General features: G+C 48.3%; 1 protein-coding gene across 1 annotated transcript in view; it reads right to left on the bottom strand.

The window, feature by feature from the left end:
• LOC119461920 (cell division cycle 5-like protein) overlaps positions 1–23681 on the bottom strand; it is a 137334-nt gene that overhangs the window by 90446 nt on the left and 23207 nt on the right. Inside the window, 4 exon segments of the mRNA XM_037723286.2 lie at positions 4608–4925; positions 17545–17873; positions 20917–20962; positions 20964–21048. Coding sequence (XP_037579214.2) covers positions 4608–4925; positions 17545–17873; positions 20917–20962; positions 20964–21048 — 778 coding nt within the window.

Below are 23681 nucleotides of genomic sequence, written 5' to 3'. Positions count from 1 at the left end.
GGACAGAAAGGTAAGTTGATAGGAAAGCAAGAGATTTAGGAGAGGGACAGGAAAAGGCGACCACCGATTTCCCTCGGGTGGGTCAGTCCGGGGGTGCTGTCTACGTGAAGCGAAGGCCGAAGAGGTGTGCTGCCTCTGCCGAGGGGCTTTAAAGGTCCGAACACCCGGCGTCGGCTCAACCCCCAGGATCTTCTTTTCCCCGGACAAGGCTAGGCCAAGCATGGTTAAGCGCGGGAGGGTCCAACCCCCATGTGCTCGGGTCCGTGGTGTCGCAACACACCAAACACCTGCTTACGCAGACACCCCTGCGGGCGTTTCGGTGGATGCTAATGCCGTTTTGACTCTCTTGCGTCGCATATTTGCGGCACTCCGCCAGCCCAGCGCTATCAACGCAGTTGGCGCGGTCTGTTCGTTTTCGGAGGGGTGGAAGGGCAACGGGACAGAAGCGCGCGAGGCTGGCGATGCACAGAGGGATGGCAGACAGCGCGCAGCGGCGTGCAACGGCTCAAATTTCTTTTTTTTTTTTCTTTTCTTTTCAAGGAGTTCGCATTCTATTCTCTTTCGGCACGAACACCCAGTAGCCAGACTTTATCGTTATAGCCGATAATGCGGCATGGGGGCATTGTAGTAAGCGGGTTATTTTACCATAGAAAACATACAAAAGTTGACGGTGCAGCAGCTTTTCAAGTGTAGTAACCGATATATTGTTAAAACCGGTATCGTTATAAGTAGGTTCGACTGTAAAAGGAAAATGAAAGGAAGAAATAATTGCTACTAGTCTGCTAATCATAGTCTGCTGACACCTGAACTGCGATCGGCAATGGAGAAGGGAGTAAAAGGACAAGGAAAGAAGATCGAGTCAAGAATAACTATGTATTTACATATGTACAATATAGCAACTAGGTAAATCATATCCATAGTTACCTTGTGGAGTGACTACCTCAAGAGAGTGTCACCCACACACCAACGGATGGATCGAGAGGGACGGTGGATGAATCAAGAGGGCGACCCTCCAGATTTTTGAATCTCTCACAAGTGGCAAATCATGTCAAAACGGACAATGAAAAGGAGCCTACTCTTTGCCATCAGTGCCAACCGTGGTCAACCTGCACAGCACCAACGATGGCTACACGTGGAGCGGTGTTCGAGTCACATGGTGCATGGTCCGCACTTTCTCCTGTTGAGCAGATTGGCCTTACAATAAACCTTACGAGAAAAATGGATGGGACAGCCATTCTGCACTCTGCAAAAAAAAAAAAAAAAAGAAACTGGAAAGCAAAACTTTCTACGCAATATACGATTGCCATAAAACCCAGGCCTACTATTAACTGATAATCTATTAACTGATTTCTATTTCAGTGCGCCTAACGATTGAGACATTATTTAGAGGTATAAATAAACGCTTTATTTTTTACAGCCTACTTTCTACGTCGATTTTTAAACCCAAGTGGCAATTTGGTTTCGGGATGGCAAAGATATATATACGCTGTTTTTTTGTTTTTTTGTGGCAGTCCATATATAGCGATGATCGGTTATAACGATCGGATTTTTTATTCTTCTTGAATCGTTATAAGTGGACTGCACTGTATACGAATACAACTGTCGGTTCTGTGGAAAACTCAATACGCTGTATCATATGGCTTGAGACTGCAACGGTGTCACGGATGGAAGTGCGAGCAAATAGAGTGCCATCTGAAGAGCAGTGGGAGGACCAGCTGACCAGCACTGACTCGGAGGACCAGTGACTACTGGTGGACTGAGCAAAGTGGACAGCCGAGGGCCATAGCACCTTTGACTATGGAAGCCAATCACCTGAGGGCGACATACACAAGAACGCCGGCTCTATTTTTTTAAAATAAGGTTTATTTCATAATCATTATCTTAAACTAAGCTTCTTAAATGGCCCAACATTTTGTTGCAGTTGGCCCTTTCCGTGCGTGCCACTGGTGTACTGGTACATTCTCCACTCTCCAGTCAGCTGTGCGGAGTAACATGAAGTTGGCAAGCTCCGAGGTAGTTTCGCCCTCTGTTGCACATTTCTAAAGCATATTTTCTCATCTCTTTGGGTTTTGTTAGCGGGCTGCAGAATGCGCCCCTTTGTGGGCGTCGGCAGATGCGCAAAATGTGCACCTGCCAATCGGAGAGGTGGCTCCCAGACTCTGTGCACCGCTACCACTGCGATTATCTATTCAAATATTTGCGCTGTAGTGCATGGACCACTCTTGCATGTTTCTGCCATCTGTTCTACGTTTAAAGCAGTTTTTTTTTTCTTTTGCCTGACATGGCGGCGCTATCACGGAAGTGTGTGCATCAGTACAAAACTAGGTAGGAGATAGAAGACGAAGATAGGAATGTGCATTTACCATCACCTGGGTCATTTTTTTTCCCTTTCAGAATAACCGAAAATAAACTGTTGTGCTCTTTTTATATCCAAGACAAAAAAAAAAGGGAAAAAAAAAAGAAATCCGGCAGATCCCACGCTTTGTGGGAATCGATGTTATGCGAAGCAATGTGCGGGTAGCCTACCAAGTTAACGAAATGACCATGACGTAGGCGGCTCTTTCATGACCTACATGTCATGACGTTCATGTCATTAGTCCTCAGGAGTCCCTTTAGCTACGCCTATGAAACCTTAAGGCGAAAGCCTTAGTCATGCTCATGACTGACTTCGACCAAGTGAAGGTCACTTAGTAGCACATCCGAACCTAGTCCATTGATTTTTGAGTGTTAATGTTTTTTTGCTGAGTCATTGACATTCTTGCTGAGTCATGACTATGACTTCTGCCACTATAGTGTTTCCTTCATTTAGTGCCACATCCGATCCCATTACATTGGTTTTTGAGTGTTAATCTTTTTTCGTTGAGTCATTGACATTCTTGCTGAGTCATGGTCATAACTATGACTTCTGCCATGACTATTTCATTCTCATTTTTCCTGAGTCATGCGAATGATTATGACTTCTACCATCATCCTTTAATGTTTCCTTCACTTAGTGCCCAAGTCCGAACCCATTCCAGTGGTTTCTGAGTATTAATTTTTTGCTTAGTCATTGTCATTTTTTTCTCCATCATGGTCATGACTATGACTTCTACCATCATCCTTTAGTGTTTCCTTCACTTATTACCCCCGTCAGAACCCTTTTCAGTGGCTTTTGAGTGTTAATCTGTTTTCGCTGACTTATTGTCATGTTTACTCAGTCATGGTCATGACTATGGCTTCTACCATCATCCTTTAGTGTTTTTCACTTTTTACCCACGTCAGAACCCATTTCAGTGGCTTTTTTGAGTGTTACTCATTTTTTGCCGAGTCATTGTCATTTATGCTGAGTCATACTCATGACTGATTTCTGCCATCATCCTTTAGTGTTTCCTTCACTTAGTGCCCACGTCCGAATCCATTCCAGTAGTCATTGAGTGTTAATCTTTTTTGCTGAGTCATTGTCATTTTTGCTGAGTCATGCTCATGACTATGACTTCTACCAGCATATCTTTGTGTTTCCTTCACCTAGTATCCACGTTCGAACCCATTTCTGTGGTTTTTGAGTGTTAATCTTCTTGGCTGAGTCATTGTGATGACCTACATGACAAGCATGTCATGACATATCTGTCATGACCTATTACAGTCAAATCTCGATAATTCGAACTCGAAGGGGGAGGGGCCCGAAAATTTGTTCGAATTAAAAGAAGTTCGAATTAAAGGAAGGGCGTATTTTTGAAGTATTCAAGCACTATAGCACGATGCACGAACGGTGCGAGTCGTGAAATATCGCGGCGCGCAAGCGCATAGCGAGCGCAACCGTCCACGCCGGCCAACGCTCGGTTCCCGATAACGGCAGAAAACAAAACTTCTCGGAGCGGACAGGCGCCTGCATGGCAACGGGCGCGCGCGCGCGGTGACCTTTGAAGGTGAAGGAGAAGGGCGGCAGGGAGCGGATTTGGCCCCGGCAACTCCGCCGCTTCGGTGGCTCCCCTCACACTCTCTCTCAACTCCCTCATCTTCGACTGTCTCCGTGCGCGCCTGCCGCCGTGCCAGCGCCGCCGGTACAGCCGGCCCGGCGCAGATTAGCCTGCTCCCTGAAGTTTCGTTTTCTGGCATTATCGGGAAGCGAACGTTTGCCGACGTGGGTGCCGGCATAGCCGGTCCAGCCGGCCCCGCGCCAGATTAGCCGCTCCCTGAAGTTTCGTTTTCTGCCGTTATCGGGAAGCGAGCGTTTGCCGGCGTGGGCAGTTTCATTGGCCAGGACTGGGCCTCCGCCGCTGCATTAAGCGGTCTCTCCTAAACTTTTACTCTATGGTGTGTCGGAGCAATGCCGGTCGTAGGCGCCACTGCGATATTTGGCGCACTGCTGAGAGCATTGTCGTTCCGCGGTATGTTCGAATTAACCGTAGCAAATGCATTTGCGTTCAAATGCATGCAGTTGTTTAGTTCTGTAAACACAATTCTACACTGGCATGCTCTCGTTTGCTCACATGAAAGTCATCACGTAGGAGCAAAGGTACACCAATTGTATCTGAATAAAAAAAAAAAACACTTTTTGCTCACATTCACTTTGAACATGATGCGGGGCAACCCTGAGTATAAATCAAAATGGGATGCCCAATGCCCACCTGCAGTATGGTGTCACGGCTGAGTGCAGGCGCCCTAGGCGTCCGCAGTGCCCCAGTGGCAGCAGCTGCACCAGGCGTGAGGCTGTAGTCGGCTAGCAGAGTGTCCGACGCCTGATGCCCTGCTTCCTGGGCTGCCTCACGGGCAGTCTCACTAGCGCGGCCCAGCTTGACCACTTGCTCGAGTTCCTGCTCCGAGATCTGCGGCTCTGGCAGCACGAGCTTGCTGCGCTTGCGCACGGGTTCCGCGGACAAAAGTGATGGGGGCAGGTCGTTCTCCTTGCGCTGCTTCAGCTTCTGCTTATCCTTGCGGCGCTCCCGCTGCGCAGGACAGACACAGACAAGCTGCTTTCAACCACATCACACATTTCAGTGCTCAGAGATCTGAGGAGCATCGAACTCAAAAATTGCTGCTACAAAGTGACTTGAAGCTGCAACAGAAGCCAATGCTGCTGTGCTCAATGAGCTTCCTTGAAGTGCAGTTGAGATTGACATGTTAGATCAAACACTGCTCGTGTCAACATTGGACTCGGTGAACAGCTATGCAGCAGCAGAGAGATAGTAAAACACTTCTGTAAGCCACGTAGCATGGCAAAGTAAAGCTCTACATTGTCCCTGCTTTCTGTATTGCGGGAGTTTTTTTTCATTCACTGCATTTGCACGAATCAGATTTTTTTATAGAAATTACCAGCTCAAGAAAGCACCACGCACGACATGTGAAACATGCTCCAAATATGTAACACAGAGGTTGTCTTTTTATTTTTTAATATGACAGAACTGCAACCACCAGGTTGACCAAGTATGCAAAAGAAGGGGATGTGATAGCGACAAAACAACTGAGGGGTAATTTCAATGACAGTTCCGGCAGGTTGGCCTATATGCACAAGCATGCAAAAGAAGGGGATGTGTTAGCGACAATACAACTGAGGGGTAATTTCAATGACAGTTCCGGCAGGTTGGCCTATATGCACAAGCATGCAAAAGAAGGGGATGTGTTAGCGACAATACAACTGAGGGGTAATTTCAATGACAGTTCCAGCAGGTTGGCCTATATGCACAAGCATGCAAAAGAAGGGGATGTGTTAGCGACAATACAACTGAGGGGTAATTTCAAGGAAAGTTCCGGCAGGTTGGCCTATATGCACAAGCATGCAAAAGAAGGGGATGTGTTAGCGACAATACAACTGAGGGGTAATTTCAATGACAGTTCCGGCAGGTTGGCCTATATGCACAAGCATGCAAAAGAAGGGGATGTGTTAGCGACAATACAACTGAGGAGCAATTTCAATGACAGTTCCAGCAGGTTGGCCTATATGCACAAGCATGCAAAAGAAGGGGATGTGTTAGCGACAATACAACTGAGGGGTAATTTCAATGACAGTTCCGGCAGGTTGGCCTATATGCACAAGCATGCAAAAGAAGGGGATGTGTTAGCGACAATACAACTGTGGGGTAATTTCAATGACAGTTCCGGCAGGTTGGCCTACATGCACAAGCATGCAAAAGAAGGGGATGTGTTAGCGACAATACAACTGAGGAGTAATTTCAATGACAGTTCTGGAAGGTTGGCCTATATGCACAAGCATGCAAAAGAAGGGGATGTGTTAGCGACAATACAACTGAGGGGTAATTTCAATGACAGTTCCGGCAGGTTGGCTTATATGCACAAGCATGCAAAAGAAGGGGATGTGTTAGCGACAATACAACTGAGGGGTAATTTCAATGACAGTTCCGGCAGGTTGGCCTATATGCACAAGCATGCAAAAGAAGGGGATGTGTTAGCGACAATACAACTGAGGAGCAATTTCAATGACAGTTCCAGCAGGTTGGCCTATATGCACAAGCATGCAAAAGAAGGGGATGTGTTAGCGACAATACAACTGAGGGGTAATTTCAATGACAGTTCCGGCAGGTTGGCCTATATGCACAAGCATGCAAAAGAAGGGGATGTGTGAGCGACAATACAACTGAGGGGTAATTTCAATGGCAGTTCCGGCAGGTTGGCCTATATGCACAAGCATGCAAAAGAAGGGGATGTGTTAGCGACAATACAACTGAGGGGTAATTTCAATGACAGTTCCGGCAGGTTGGCTTATATGCACAAGCATGCAAAAGAAGGGGATGTGTTAGTGACAATACAACTGAGGGGTAATTTCAATGACAGTTCCGGCAGGTTGGCCTATATGCACAAGCATGCAAAACAAGGAGATGATCTAGCGACAATACAACTGAGGGGTAATTTCAAGGAAAGTTCCGGCAGCATATTTCGCACTTGCAATGCAAATTAAAGCAGCTACTACAGCCCATGCATCTCTGGCATGTCAGGTGATTGGGTTTTGGTCTGGGCAATGGTTGATACTCTGCAGCAATGTGTGCCTGTGCAGGCCTAACAGATGTGTTGGTGCAAGTAATGGTCAAAATATTTTTGGCTCTCCCTTCAACTTTGTTACACTGAGGTTTTGCTGTATAGCCGCAGGAGTGCACGAGGGCCCTGGGCTGGCTGGTTAGCCTGCTTTGCCACCTGCTATTGTGCCCAGTTTTAGAAATGTGCACCCGCCGTCAAGCGACCTTTCTGCCTGCTCGTAAGTTCGTAAAGCATGTTAATTGGCCAACCAAAAGCTGGCCCCTAATTGTGCCATCCCCCTAAAACGTCGGTGTGCAAGGTAGCACAAAATCAGACATGCATATGCAGGTCCCACCTGTGTCACATAGGCCAAATTAGCACCACTTAAACCAAACACAGCAACACTTGCTGCAAAGTGCACTCGATAGCAAGTGCATTCATTCCCCTAACTTTGCTTCATCCAGCCTCAACAACTGTTGCCATGAGTGAACAAAAAGAGCAAAAAAGAATTGGGGGCAGCTGCACAAAAGTGGTGCGAAGACTGGGCAAACAGCGAAGCTACCGACCTCACCTAGCTTTACCTCGGCTCGGACAAGTTTTTGCGAGGTTATCCTCAGAGACTCGGCCACGTTTTGCACAAGGACACCCTGGAATCATCAACAGGCCAAGGAGCAATGAACACTCAGTCATTAAAGTATCTGGACCCTTCTGGATGCTCAAACGCTTTTGTTTGGTTTCGCGGGCTCGTAACTCTGGATCTTCTGCGAATTGCCGACGTTTCGCTGCCGCTTCGCCGGCGCGATACTCAGGATTAGACCGAAGTCGTCTCACTCGCTCTCGAGTAGCGGCGCGACAGCATTCACGCCGTGCTTCCTTTTCTTCGGCAGTGATGCTCTTCTTCGGCCGCCCCATCTTCACGGCGATGTGCTCGGCGTGGAGACGGCGGGGCTTTTGTGTAGCCACGGCGGTGACACGGATCTATATATCCCGTGGGTCGGCGCAGTGACGTCACGGCTTAGCTTCGCCTCTGCGCAGCCGCGGCAACCACTTCGCACGGCACGGTAACGTCATGGCTCGGCAAAGCTACGACGAAGCGAACCTGCGCGCACGATGATGTCACGGATCACACAGCTGGGCGAGACTAGGCGCGGTCCGCACAGCTGGGGCGAAGTGTTGCTAGCCGACACATGGTGACGTCATCGCCAGGCGGAGGTTTTGCGGCGTACACTAGACAGACCATCCTCGAGCTTAAACGGCTTTGCTTGTTCACAAGGGTATGTGACATTGCGCTTGAACCCTTCCTGCACTACCTCCAAGTTCGACCCACATTTTGGAACATACTCCACCGGACTACCTCCAGCTTAAACAGCTTTGCTGTTAAAAGGAAGAGTTTCATATTTCTGAACAAATATTATTCTAACACATATGTGTCAATCAAGAAAAAGGACCAGCTTGTGATTCCAACACTCAATTCTAGTAGCTGCTGCTATCATGTTTTACATGACCTTTGACCTGCACGTAGTATCATGAAGGCGTTGCTCTCCAAGCATGTACTGCAAACACCACTCCAGATGAGTTTTTCATACAAGAGCAGCATTTATGACTGCTCTCCAGGTAACGATAATTACTTCAAGTGCTTATAGCACTAATTTATCACTGGTATCTTTACATAGACCGGAAAATTGGGCTAGTTGGTTCACACTAAGCATGGTCTTAAGTAGCGCTAACTTCACTAAACACATGAACGAAGAAGGGAGACACGCTTCCAAGTGCTACAACTTTCAACTGAAGCTTATTGGAGGAAAACAAGAAGCTTTAGTAAGCAAGAAACGCAACCAGCCAGAAAGCGAACAGTGATATATATATACATTAGCACGGGGGGTGCATGAAATCCACCTCTTTTGTCAACAATCACACCGATGTCTGGCTTACACACGTCACCAACACGGTGGTTGTAAAGACATCATGACACGATCCCAAGGGAGATGTGTGGCTTAAACACATCCCCAACGTGGGGGTTGTAAAGGCATCATGACACGATCACAGGGGAGATGTCTGGCTTAAGTCTGGCTTAAACACATCACCAACGTGGGGGTTGTGGCATCATGTGTGGGGAGCACACGCACCCATCTTCTCCCACATACTTCCGTCGTCGCGTGCGCCCGCTGCGGACGCATTGGGAGCCAGCGCAGACAGGAGAGAGAGCACTTTGCCCTCTCCCGGTTCTCGCTCGCGACGCGCGTACCCTTACAGGAAAAGGAAAGATATCCAACAGGCGAGGAGGCGATTCTCTTCGCGAAAGGTAAAAAGAGTTGAGCGCCACCGGGTGAGACCCGCTAGCTCTGGCTCCCTACCTCGAACCTGCCGGAATGGATTTTACCTGCTGTAACCCGTGAGTGCCCTCGCTTGCGCGACTATCACTCGCAACGAGGCAAGCCTATTATTCCTTATTACAGAGTGGACTTCCCTCTGCAAGTGTGCCTTATTGCCCGCAGCAATAAACGCTGAGTTGACTCGCTCGTTGCCTTATTCGCCCGAACCCTATGTAGCTGCGATTGCACGCGCTACAGGTTAGGGAGTACCCCCCCACATGACATGATCACAAGGGAGATAACCGAGGCTTATAACATATGTTGTAGTGGTGATGTGTGTAAGCCAGGCATCAGCATTGCTGTTGAAAGAAAAGATAGATTTCATGCACACCCCATGATAATGTAGTACATATCACTGTTTGCTTTCTGGCTGGTTCCATTTTTTTGGTACTAAAGCTTCTTGTTTTCTTCCAATAACCTTCAGCTGAAAGTTGTAGTGCTTGGTGCATCTCTCTTCTTCTTTTTTGTCTTTCCTGAATCAGCGCTACCAGGGTCCTTCAATACTTTTCATCTGGTGGTGAAACTTCCCCGAACGTTTCATATAGGAACAGAAGGTGGCACCAGAGGCGCTGGTGTAAGTAGAAGGCAAACAACCTGACGCGCCAGATCGATGGGCTGTACGATCATGCAAATCAGAGTGAATATGTAATGGTAACTTTTGGCAAGATAATTTAATGTGCGATGAGTTTGTGTTTAAATTACACACGGCACCATTTTATGATTCACGTCGCCCCCCTTCCCCCTCCTTGTACAAGCTCTTTCATTTGGCTTTCTCTATTTGCATTTTGTCCAGTTATTTAGTTGAATAAGTCAGTTATATTTGGTTAGCAAGTTCAGTGTGTTAGCTTTTAGTTGATTAGTTAGTAAGTTAATTATATTTGCTTAGTTATTATAGTTCGGTAGGTTATTAGTGAATAATTTTGTTATTTCAGCTAGATAACTTAGTTTATCAGTTTTGCTGGTTACCTTATTTATTTAGTTAGTTTAGTTGGTGCATTACTTAGTTATTGTGATGCAGTTAGGTTATGGTCGAGTTGGTTTTATTACTGTAGTTTGTTAAGTTGTTAGCTTAGTAAGTTAGGTTAGTTATTAGTTTGATAATTAGTGAAGTAGTTACCTATTTGTTTGGTTAGTTAATCAATTGGTTGGCTTTGTTAGTTCAGTAATTAGTTGGCAATTAGTTTAGTAAGTAGCAATAATTAGTAATCAGTTTAGTAATTTGGTAATTAGTTTAGTAATAAGCTGGTTAGCATTCTTAGTTTAGTAATTACCTATTTGTTTGGTTAGTTAATCAATTGCTTAGCTCTGTTATTTTGAAACGCAGGTTTTTAAAGCAAAGCTTTCTTCGCCTCTTCCTTCGATCCTTTCCACTACTACCGCTGCTGTCTGGCACACTGCGTTGCTCAGAGCGTGTGCATGACAGGAGCATGGCAGAGAAAAAAGGCGACACAAGAAACTTGTTTGGACCTTTGCACCTGCATCGAATGTACACAATGCCCTCTGAAGCTCCCTGGGTGTCGCCACATTAGCCTCTTGACAGCTGTAATTATCCTGTGACCCTCGGCAAAAGCACTGCAGCAATTTCAGCGGCTACCTTACTAGTAACGAGCAACTCCAGAGGGAAAATAGAATGGTGGACAGGAGGGGAGAGAGGAGGCAGAGAGTGGGTAGAACCGACGCAGTCGCGAAACGAGTGAATAACAGCCTTGCCACTCTTCGCTCGTAGTTCTCATACAAGGGAGGAGGGGAGGGGGGTGCTAGAAGGCAAGGAAACACTACTCTCAGTCACGAGAGCAGCTGCCAGCAAAAAGAATAAAATGAAGTTATTTCTGAAAAATTAACACCATGCAAATTTGCCAAGCGGACAACTTATGCAGGGTGTGCAGAAGCAGAGCCTGTAGAGCGCACCGTAGGGTCTAGGAGACGCTACGAAAGCGGTCACACGTCAACTAAACACTTCTGTGCCCGCTGCGGTAGCTTTGCGGCTAAGGTTAAGGTTGTGGGTTCAATCTCGAACTACAGCAGCCGCATTTCGACGGGGGCAAAATAAAAAACACTCGTGCACTTAGATTGAGGTACATGTTAACGAACACCCCTGTGTCAAACTTAATCCGGAGTCCGCCACTACAGCATGCCTCATAATGCGATTGTGGTTTTGGCACGTACAGCCCCATAATTCAATTACCGTACTTATTCGAATATAATGCGTAGTTTTTTTCCTAGAATTTTGTGCCTCAAAGTCCTCCCCCGCTTTATACGCGTCTTTGCCCTTAAGTGTGGCTTCACGGAAGCATGAATTTCGCCTTACAGCATGAATTTACAGCAGCGCGTGCTGCGGTACCATAAAGCCACACTGTAAGGAGAAATTCGCGCTGCCGTGAAGTCATACCTACAGGCAAAATTCGCATATAATCCACACTTCGCAAGTTGAAGGTCCCTTCCCTTCCCCCGGCCCCTATTTCTTTGTTGCCATTTTGCATTCTGCCTGTGTAATTCAGTAGTTCAGGTGATCCCCACCGAGTTTTGATAACCTAATTAAATGGAAAATGAATGAGACATCCACCCAATCGTAGCAGTTGCTACAAAGGAAACCCATACGGGTTCCTCGAAAGAAAAGCCTTGCAGCTGAAGAAAAAATCGTGTTGGTCCGGGGCGAATTCTGTCGGCTACTCTGTATTGCCTTATGGTGTTGTGTGCATACTCAAGTTTATTCAAGCGAAGCTTGTATATACTAGCCTGTGCTGGCGATGTAATGCTAAAAAAACCAGGTGCTCTCAGAGCTGCTCGAGCGTCGTCGTCATCTTCTGCAGCTGACTCATTGGCTCATGCTCGGCACGCGCTCATGCCATTGCTCTCGTGTTCGTCGTCTGCTTCCACAGCTAGCTCCTTTGCCACTAATCATTCCAGCGTAGAATTTCAGTTCTCTTCTGTTCTAATGTGGAGGCCGCGTTTACGGGGGTAAGAGCCATTGCTTAAAGGGGCACTAAAGGCAAATACTAAGTCGATGTGGACTGTTTACATACCTTTCCAGAAACCTCGAAATGCTTGTCTCGTGCAAAGACTTAGTTTACGAGAAAATTGGATCTGAAGGGTCCAAATACCTTTATTGCAATTCAAATCCCCCGCCACGCCAACCGAGGAGTGGTGACGTTGCATACGCCATTACTGCCCTTTGCTGCCGTTGGTGAGTGAAACAGCGCCCGACAGATGGCGGTACGGTGCGCAGCTGCAGCTGATTTTGGTAAAGCGGCGTAGACCGTTCGGGCATTCCGCGACGTCGCATGGAAGTGGAATTCTCTGCTACTTGCAGTTAGTGCGAGGTTCGCGAGCCAGAAAAACAAGCGCAACACTACACGATAACAGAAAAACTGAAACGCGAAAGTGCGGGCGGCCCAGAGTCAGGTGAATGTGAAACCTTTTGACCGCCTGCGTCGTTGTCAACGGTGTAATGTCAGTTACAGTTAAACCTGCTTATAACGAACCTCCATATAATGAATTCCTGGATATAACGAAGTTTTTCGATTCCCCGCCGTTACTCCATAGAAGCACATGTATTTGAGACCTCTACGTAACGAAGTGGCAGCGGGAGAGCCCCTCGATATAACGAATTTTCCCCTCCGACCACCTGGAGATTTCGCCCCAAATTTTGTCATTTTTGCGCGAGCAGCAACCGGAAGCACCTTCTCCGCCGCGATGGAATGCGAAGTGAGCGCACGTGTGCGTGCGTGCATGTGCGAGGCGGCCCTGCATCCCTCGACCCGGCGATCTTGCCGCCGCGGGCGTGACCTTTCCCCCTCCCTTCATTCAAATCTGATCCTGCCGCTTGCTGCAGCTGGCCTAGCCCGCCAAGCCGGCACTCTCTCCTTTTCTAGCTGATGTTGCCGACGCGCTGGTACACGCTGTGGCACATCAGACTCGATGAGCGCGGACACGCCCTGTCAAACGCTGGCGGCGTGTGGAAGCGCCGCTGGAGAAGCGAGCGAAGTGACCTTCGTGCTGTTGTCTATCGCTTCAACGCAAACTGAGCGCCGAGAACACACAGCACATAGAAAGCTACGAGCCGCCGACGCACCTACACTGCTAGACTCTGCCCCAACGCAGATCGCTTTCAAGATACGGCCTGCGCGACCGCGCGCCGCCCCGCCATCCCTCCCCCTCGCTCCCTCGCCGCTGCCTCGAGCACAACGGAAGAAGGCGCGCTTCCTCCCTGCTTTTCTTGCGCGTGCGAGATTTAGACGCGGTCGTCGGCTCCCCTCCCACGTTTTCACTCGCACATACAGCATACGGCGCGCGGCGACTGCGTTATCGCCCTTGGACTTAGGGTACGGTCACGCTAGCGGCAAAAACACGCAGCAAAAACGCGCGTCAGAAACGCGCGGCAAAAGCGGCAGGAATTGGGGGTCTTGCGGCGTGCCGCGCAATGAAGAACCAATCAAGAGCGACGAGGGTGACGTCACTCTTGATTGGTTCTTGAACCGGAACGCCGCCGGTCCGCGCCGGGTTTTCATTAGACGATCGTCGTCTCTCGCATGAAACAACGAGCGCTTGCGGTGTTGCTCGCCCGTTCGGAGAGCGTGGGAGATCTTATCGCGCTGCCGCGCGGCGAGACGCGCGTGCTACGGTGGCCTCGCGGCGAGGCGCTGATGCGCGGCAACTTGCCGCTCGCTGCATGACGCATTGAGTTCTATGGGAGCTGTCCGGGACCGGTCGAAAACGACGTAACAGCCGGGAAAACGCAGCCCCCGGGAACGTAACAGCGAGGTTCTACCTGTAACACTATACGACGCTACGACGCCATCGTGACGCTCGCTCTTCGTATCCGATGCCTCGCGCTTGTGCGAAACGGCACGCGTCCACGCATCCGGTACCTGGTGTGACATTCTGAGGATGAGTGCTTCGACTGAAAACGGAAAACGGGTGCGCGTTACAATTGAGGGCGCGTTAAAATCGAGTAAATACGGTAAACGTTTATTTTTCAAATTTTCATGCCGAACCTGCATATAACGAAATCCTCTTTATAACGAAGTTTTCCGGGAATTTGTCAATTTCGTTATATCCAGGTTTAACTGTAGTTCTTTTTTGTAAAAGTGTAATAGGACTGGTGAAGTAGTATTTTCTTTCTTACAATAGCGTACAATGATGTTTTTATAACGAGTGGTTCAGTACTAGTGACAGAATTTAAGTGAGGAGTGCCTTCATCATCGGGCAAGTACCTGAATGTCCCGCGGGAGTTTCTAATCGTGTCCAGCATTATTACTATTACTAAGGCTCTGCTCGCGATAATATTGATGCTTTATAGATGCTCGAGCACTAATACATCACTTTAGCTTGACTTAGTAATTGCCTTTAGTGTTCCCTTTAATGGGGTAAGATGCATTCATTGTCTTACGTAACAGACAGATTTAATTTTCAAGCAATTTAATTTCGAAGAATCGCAAGCAGCAATGGCTGGGCGAATGCCGGTAACTACGCCGCCGAGCAAACTCGTGACATCAATCACAAGCGACAACGGCGAACGGCGGGCATACCATCAGTGACTGTCGTTCTCTCTGTTGCAGCTCATACCTCATAATTGAGAAATATTTTAATGAACCCTCGGGATTAACCCAGTGATAAACACCGGGGCCACACGTTTCAGCTTCGCTGGTTAACCATCTTCACGGAGTGGAAGTCTTCCGCAGCTGGCTTGTTGGTGCCCCTCGGTTTGCGCTTGTGCCACAAACGAGTGAACACGAGCTTCGCTTGCACTCCTCTTCAAAGTAATGAAAGGGTGGTAAACTTCTTTTTCTTGGCTCCCCCAATTACACTCTCGCCTTATAATCATGACCGCCTTATAATCGAATAAGTACGGTAAAGTTTAATACTTCTGCCAAAATGCGATGTGCCATGTGAGGCAATGAATATGCTCAACCCTCTCAAAGTTTATGAAGTATGGCGCACAACACAACCTCAAGAAAACACCTCCCCCTATGTGTTCTGTGTACTAAAAAGACAAACAGCAATGGTGCACACAAGATAATGTTTAACATCAACTCACCACTCTCATGTTGTACTAAATGTTGAAGAAATTAAACATTCACTGTCAACATCACGGCTAATTAACGTCAATCAAAGCAAACAGCACAGAAAGCTTTGTTTACATCGATTCCCACAGTTCGCACGATTGGCATACATTTTTTTTTTCAGCAACTGCATAAAAGTGCGACATGAACTTGCTCTGTAGTTGGTTTCTAACTATGAAGTATTCCAAGTGTACAATTTGAATTATGAATTAAGCCAACTGTTGCGAAAGCAATTGAACCTGGAAATGAAACAAGGTGTTGTAGTTGTTTTGAAATTTTTCGCGCTTAAGTTTCTGAACACTGTACAGAAACAGGGCGCCGATTTGCACATTATGTCGACGATATTCTCATGCTGATACAGGCAGTCGACCCTTGCGCAATCTCAAGCAGACGCACAGAACGCCTGTAGCAGTCCGTTCAACGTCTGCTCCAGACTATCTTGTACTTGTGCCAGTGCCGTGGTGCGTCCACTGCGGGTGCTATATGAAGCTCTCCCCTAGCATAACGCAGAAGTTTCGTGACCAGATAGAAAGCATTGAAGGACCCTGGCACTACTTAAGACCATGCTCACTGCTACCAATTACAAATGACACATGGGTAGTTAGTAGGGCCTGATGGTATGGCACAATTCACTGCAGTGAATTCGTACGTCTGGCCGGGGAATAATGAACCACACCTGACACTGCTAAGCCATCACATTTTACTATATCACCTCTCTGTAACATATGCAGCTACGTAGCGATAGCCCCGGTGTTTATCACTGGGTTAATCTCAAGGGTTCATTAAAGTATTTCTCAATTATGAGGTTATGCCCCATTAATAATCATCATCACCTGCTCAGCAAACAATAACAATGAACAATGGCTGAATTTGTCATTGTTAACAAGTTAACAAGTCATTGTTCAATAACAAGTTATACGAAGTGTATAAGCATTTCCTCGTGGTCTGTGGCATCGAGGAACACCCTGCGAAGCACTTGCAGCTCGAGCACACGTAGGGGAAGTGGGGTGAAAGCTATGCACAGTGTACGGGCGGCGCATGCACAGTAGCGCACAGCTGGTGGGAGCTCGGCCGAGCCGCCGCCAGAGACGCCTGCTGCAGTCACGGACACCGCGAGCGTTCGGCGCTAATGCGGGGAAACGGAGAAGCGCGGTTGGCGTCTGCAGCACCTCTGCGTATTGCCTCGTTGGTGCTGCTACAATTTGTTTCTCTCTCTTTTTCTATTTCTCTCTCCCGAGCATAGCCCACGACGTGCACACTCTCTCTCGCTTTAATTTATCTTTCTCTCTCCCGAGCAACGCGACGCTCCGCGAGGTGGTTGCTAGGCAACGCAGTGGCAGGCAGCAGCGGCGTCGCTGGTTGCCATGGCTATGGCGCAGCTGGCTTTTCGTGAAACATGCACATTTTACAGCTGGCTTAAACAGCTTCGCTGTTAAAAAGAAAGAATCAATAACTTGCCAGCACATGTGACAAGCTACCATAATACACATGAAATGCATCTCTCGCCCTCCTGTCCCTGAAGTAGGAGCCAGTTAGATCCAAAGCATTGCATTATCATTAAAATTTGGTTAGAGTGTCCCCAGACCTCACTCAAATGGTTTTTCCCAACCAGGCAGGTCACCACTGCATGATGCTGCACACCCGAATTTGTCATGCCACTCGTGGCTCTTCGTTTTCTCCTCAGCATCACGTCTGCTGCCTATAAAATTATACTGGCACCAGCCACACCTTTCTCAGCTCAATAAGTGGTTCTTATTCTTCTTATTCTTCTTATTCTTTCTTATTCAGAAATAATTCTTCACACTCTTTGTGTGTACTCAATACACTGAAAATGGCACTAGTATCTGAGAAGGCTGCAAAATCAGATCTGTTGACAATGAAAGTATTCAGCCGTACACTGCACAACTATAGTGTTACCTTTGTGCCAAGGATGAACTCAATGGGGCTGATTTCAGCAAGGTTATGTTTTGCAATTGTGCTGCGTTCTACCCATGCCAGTCTGGTGCTTCTGTGGTTTCTGGGATATGACTATGAATTCACCACCCCTTAGAGTGGATGCCTTCCAAAGACGCAGTGTAGCAAGCCGGACATTCATCTGGCTAACCTCCCTGCCTTTCCCTGTTTCTCGCACTCTCCTTTGGAGTGGCGGCCTGAACCCTCACCTCTTCCTTCTCACTGCGCAGTTCCCCATCGAGGTGCTGCTGCCGCAAGCGCCGGAAGTCGGTCTCAGCTGGGTCGTACACTTCCTCGGAGGTGTCGTGCAGCCCCGGGGCAGGGCGCTTCTCAAACGGGATCTCCCTGTTGTAGTCGATGGCATGGCGCTTGCGTCGTCGTGGGGGCAGCGTGATGCCTGCCATGCGCAGCTCCCGCCGCTTCTGCAGGGCTGCCAGGCGCCTCGCTTCTTCCAGCTGCTTCTCGCGGGCCTTGCGCTTGGCCTTCTTGCCCTGGGTGTTGGCCAGTCGGGCTCGGGCCTCAGACAGCATTTCCAGCTCTGCACACCAAGGAGGAATACCCTCATTGTATTAATATTAAGGCACTCCATGGCTTTGTAGTACAATGAAAACAACAAAGATGCATCGCAGCATTTCCACCAGGATACCAGGATCCACCAGGACTGTTTCCACCAGGATCGGAATGCTCTAAAGTTCATGTAAAACATCGACAAAGCATTACTGCAAGCAGAAGCTGGCTCCAATGGCAATAATGAAGCCTGGTTATCCCTTTTCGAGGTCCCTTGTTCCATTAAGAGAACTTGAATGCTGTCTTTAACTACCTCTGCATCACACTCGGTGTGCTCTGGAATGACCAGTCACAGCTGCCTTAAGTTAACCGCCTTTAACGTACAGAGTCTATCTAATTTATGGAATGCAATGCTGGATGTACAGCCACCCAAATCTTTAACTAGCATGCGCAAGCGGCGACTTTCTGTGCGCCAGCACCTTAAATTAGGAACAAACTTACAAACGACTATGCTATCTGAGTATGATGCTCACAAAGCTCGTGAAGATAGCATAGTCATTTGTAAGTTTCTTCCCAATTTAAGGTGCTGGCACACAGAAAGTTGCCGCTCGCGCATGCTCTAAAGATTTGGGCGGCTGTACATCTAATCGAGGCCAGTGTTCTCCTGACTGCACAATAAAGAATATTAAGCTTGTAAATTGGAATAGGCACATGCCATCTAGATTCACTGTCTACAGTTCTCAAGAGGCTCAGGTAACTCCTTGAAAAAAAAAAAGAAGCATGTGCTGCCTTGTAGCAAAGTGCATGTGTTGCACTCTATCAAAATACAGTCGACTCTCGTTACAACAGACCCTCATAATGTGACAAAAAATGTATGTTTTATTCGAAGTCCGTAATATCCGAAACGATTCACTTCGTAAACTTTGGTCACGATGTCTAACAACGTTTTGCAAAGAGTGAGTAACGAAGATCCAAAGTTAAAAAAGAGAAAAGAAAGAAAGGAGAATAAAGAAAAAAAAAAGTTGCAGTTTTATCGTGCCGTAAGCAGCAGCCGCTGGAGGTGAACCCCCCCCCCCTTCTCAACGAACCGCAGACAAACCGTGACACGGCTGGCCCCAGGCCACGCCACCGGTACAACCTGCGGAAACGTACCTAGGCAGACTTTCTCCCACCAGCTATTAGCCGGACTTCATTCCCTACCACGCCAGTGAACGGAGAAACACAGCTACAGTGCGAGGGCACACATTGAATCGGCGACAGGCCTTTTTGGCCTAATATACCCTCTCGTGCTCACCCGCCTTTTGGAGCGCCTAGCCACTAGCAAGTAGCTGGACTTTATTCCCTGCCACGCTGGTGAATGGAGAAATGTAGGTACGGTGCGAGGACGCACATTGAAGTGGTGACAGGCCCATGTGGCCTAGTATACCCTCTTATGTGTTGCCCAAGCCCCAGCCTGGCAAACGCCCCTTCTTGGGCCGTCAGCCGGGCGGGCAGCCTTCTTGGCACGCCGGCTATGCCGGGGGGGCTTTCCTGTCCTTTACCTTGTGTCGCACTGCCCCTGGCTCCACTGTGCCACCAGTCTTGCTGACCCCGAAGCCAGCTGCCCCTGGTCCTACCATGGCAGTCTGTTGCTGACCTCAAGGCCTGCTGCTCCTGGTCCTTCTGCCAGGACCGACTCCTGCCTTTGCGGGCCAAGAACTCGTGCCAGCCTTGCCTCCTGCTGCCTAGGCTGTCACGTGCTGCGGCCCATCCGTCCAATCAGGCACTGACCCCTGGGCGATGATGGTCACTGCGACTGCCGCTGCTAACCTGGCTACAGGTCATCCCGGCCTGCTGATACTGCTAGTGCGCAATCAGGAGAGCCCTGTGACCTCCATGGTGGCTGCTGCGCCAAAATGGCGGCCACGCCTGTGCGCGTTCCTGGCAGCTCGTGTCCGGCGAACCTCAAGCGTTGCTGGCGGAACCATATTGCTGCCCCGCCCCGTCCTTCCTGGGCTGCCGGCCCTTCCTCCTGTCAGTGGGAGGTCCTTCCAGTGTGCGGAACTTTGGTAGCCAAGGCAGGCCTTTGGCTTCCTATCAAGTGAAGCGACGTTTGTACCTTTTCGGACTGCTGGGACCCCTTCTCCGGGGTCCCAGCAGTCCCAGCAACCAAGGCAGAAGGTCTCGCGCTGCGCGCAAGACCTTCCGCCTAGCCGTCCTCGCTCGCACGCACGCGCGAGATTGAGGCCACGATCGTCGGCTGACCCCCGAAAGTCTGTTGTCAGCCCGTGTCGACACAGCAAAAGTACGCTTTATACACACATTTTGAAAAAAATTGCCGCTAATGTCGTATGCTGTAGCCGATACAATTAAACCTCGATGTAACGAACTTCAATATAACGAAATATTAAACTTTTCATAACCTCTTGTCCATAGACCACTATGTATTCAGAACCTCAATTAACGAAGTGTGTTTGTATGTGATTCCAATATAACGAAATCTCACTGCCGCCGCAAATGAATTTCGAGAAAATAAATGGAAACATCTGTGGACACAGACGGGTGCGCAGATGGTCAAATGATTGAATTACATGCCGCATGCTTGCAAACGCACCTCTCAAATCGCTCGTGGAGTGACAAGAGCAACCGCCCGAAGTGGAGCCGCATCATATTCCGTATAAAGTTCAAGTGCGATAAGATCAGATCGCACCCCGCGTTCTGTGTGCTTTAGGTGCGAGTGAAAGCGTGCAAGGGTGAGACAAGAAAGATGGTGGCTTCACAAGTGCCGCCTTTCGGCACAAGTAAAGGGACAGAGGGGGAGGGGCGAAGTAAGTTGGTGTGCCTCTCGGCCATGGCTGCACATGGCTGCAATTACGAAGAGCTCCATGAAGCCAGTCTGGTTTTCATGGGTCTTCCCTTGTACATCTGAGAAAATAAACTGCTCGACTGCATTCACTAATCTTGGCAAGTTGCAGAGATGATCGTACCTAATAAAAGGATGTACCAGAGAAGAGAGCACACAGAAACTGCAGAGCCTTAGACCAGTGCCTCATCTTTTTCCATTGCAGGAGAAAACAAACGCACTGGAGACTCACCATCTTCATCCATGTCCTTTGGATCCGGACGGGCGGGCTTTGTCTCCTGGATTGGGATCAATCTCGCCTGGCTTTAACTTGCGTGGGTCATCGAGAATCTCCCCTTCTTCTTCTTTCTTCTGCGCTTGATCTCTAAAGCACAGTAGAGAAAATCAGTCTCGGTGGAAAAACAAAACAAGAAGATCCTGAAGGACACTGCAGCAAAATGGTCACACCACACCACCCATCCTCAAAAAGATCACATTTTCTAAAATACAGTGTAGACCACTTATAACGTAAGTCGCTGGAGTCGCGAATATCCGCACTACAACCAAAGCAACAATTTTCAAGGCCCGCACATATGCAAAACGTGGACCGAGACACTACGCGTATGCTGACTGTCGAGGAATGCGGCTAGAACGTTTGCATTCAATTTACAGTCGAATCTTGTTAATTCGAACCAAATCATGCGGCGGCGCCACCGACCGGCATTGCTCCGGCACCGCCATAGAGTAAAAGCTCAGGAGAGACCCCTCAATGTCGCGCGCGAATAAAAAAAAAAAAAAAAAAAAAACGCGGCTGAAATTTTACCTTCTCTATAATGGCAAGGTCGCTGATTCTGCATTGCGCCGCAACATGCGTGTACGTGCCGACGTCTCAGCCACGCTACCGTAGCCACTTGTAGAAAATGGCAGTGAACCCTTCTTTCTCCTCAATGCTTCCTCTACTTTGCTCTACTTTCTAGTCACGTGTTGACCTTCCACGCTGCAGCTACGGCGCAGGGGAAGCAGCGGCGCTGTCCCAGGCTGGCCAACGAAACTGCAAACGCCGGCAAGCGCCCCGCTTCCCGATAACGGCAGAAAACGAAACTTCGGGGAGCTGGCGCCGGGCCGGCTGGACCGGCGGCGGGCTAGCACGGTGACAGTCAAAAGTGAGGGAGCTACGAGGGAGGGCGAGGGGAGCCACCAAAGCGGCGGAGTTGCCGAGGCGAAATCCGCGTCCCTGCCGCCCTCCTCCTTCACATTCCACGGTCACCGCGCGCGCCCTTCGCCATGCTGTGCCAGCGCCGCCCGCTCCCTGAAGTTTCGTTTACTGCAGTTATCGTGAAGCAAGCGTTGGCCGGCATTGGCAGTTTCGTGGCTCTCGCTCGCTAAGCGCACCGTGATATTTCACGACTCGCACTCAAGATTCTGGTTTCAGCCACTGGCTGTTCGTTCGCACCACGCGGGGAGCGTTCGCCGTCTCCGTTGACTTCCGTACTCCCAGGCAGCCGCACTGTAACCGGTATTTTGTTTCCCGCAACTGCACTATAAGCACTACGTGTATACATGGAGTGCTATGGGAAAATTAACGGGAGTCTGAAAAGACCGCACTATATCTGGTCCTGCAATATAAGTGGTTACGTTATAAATGGTCTATACTGTAGTATACTATAGAGTAATTAAAGGGGCACTAAAGAGATACACTGAATTAGTTTACATTGATAATGTATTCTTGAAAACTCTACTTTCATTGGCTTTGCTCTAATAGCTTGATTATTAGAAGACAATATGGCGGTCAAAGATTCATTCTTGAATTTCGCACCGAAACCGTAAGGTCGATAGGTCGGTATGAAGTCAGAAATTGCAAAGTATTTTGTAACATTTTCGCAGTTATTTATTATTTTCTTTTTTACTTATTCACACCTCAAGGATCCCAGAGGGATATTACATGAGGGGTGGGCAGGAACAAAAAGAAGGGGGAAAAAAAAAGGCAGCAATTCTCCATTAACACGTCACGTAGAAGCTCTCTATGGCTGTTTTAACTGGGTGCTATCTGTTAACATGGCGATGTGGGTGGGAAAGTCGTTCTAGTTTTGTGCCATATGTAGAAAAAAAGACCCCTGGAAGGCCTTTGTACCACCCGGGTGCGCTCGGGATATACGGCTTAGGATGGCAATGGTGAGACATCTGATGGGTTGGTCTGATGAATGCATTGTCTGATGGCAAGGTGTAGAAAGATTTATGAAAAAAGACGCAAAGTGAAATTTTACGACGAGAGGCAAGACAAGGAAGGCCGAGCTGAGATTTTACAGAGTTAATACTGATGTTTGAGCTATTAGAGATAATGAATCTGGAGGCACAGTTCTGGATGGATTCAAGCATATTTGTAAGGTGAGCTTGATGAGGGCCAAAAATGGTATTAGCATACTCAACTTTAGGTCTTAGTAGTGTTTTATAAACTATTAGTTTCGTGGTGGCAGGTGCCAAGGTGAGGTTGCGACGAAGGTAACCCAGGACTCAATTAGCAGAATTAGTAATGTTGGTACTGACATGTTGTGACCATGCTAGATCACTGGAAATCTGAATACCTCAGTACATAATGGTTAAATAAAACTTCTTGAAGCTCCCTAAATTCACTCTTAGGCTCTTTTGGAATACAATGTAGTTCAGTTTTACAGGTAAAAATTTACCTAGGCCCGAGTAGACTAGGTCAAGATCCATGACATAACAGCGTCGCCACTGGTCTTTCGTTTTTGCGTCTTTCCTAGCTTAATAAACATCTCCTCACAGTAACTGTGGCTCTTTGAGTTTTCCAGGGAAAGTTAATTTACTAGCACAGCTCAAATCATATTTCTCTTTAGTGTCCCTTTAAAGCGATAGCCACATTCAATGTAATGCCAAATTAAAGCATCCCTCAAAGAAAATGACACAGTTTGTTGTGGAGATGGGTTTGCACAAGGCTTATCCCTACAAGCGACGGTCAGGAAAGAGCACGACGCTCCTCCACTCCGCAACGCACAAAAG

Source organism: Dermacentor silvarum, chromosome 8, assembly GCF_013339745.2.
Source record: "Dermacentor silvarum isolate Dsil-2018 chromosome 8, BIME_Dsil_1.4, whole genome shotgun sequence".
Taxonomy (NCBI): domain Eukaryota; kingdom Metazoa; phylum Arthropoda; class Arachnida; order Ixodida; family Ixodidae; genus Dermacentor; species Dermacentor silvarum.
Note: the sequence above shows the minus strand (reverse complement) of the source record. Positions and strands in the feature narration are given on the sequence as shown.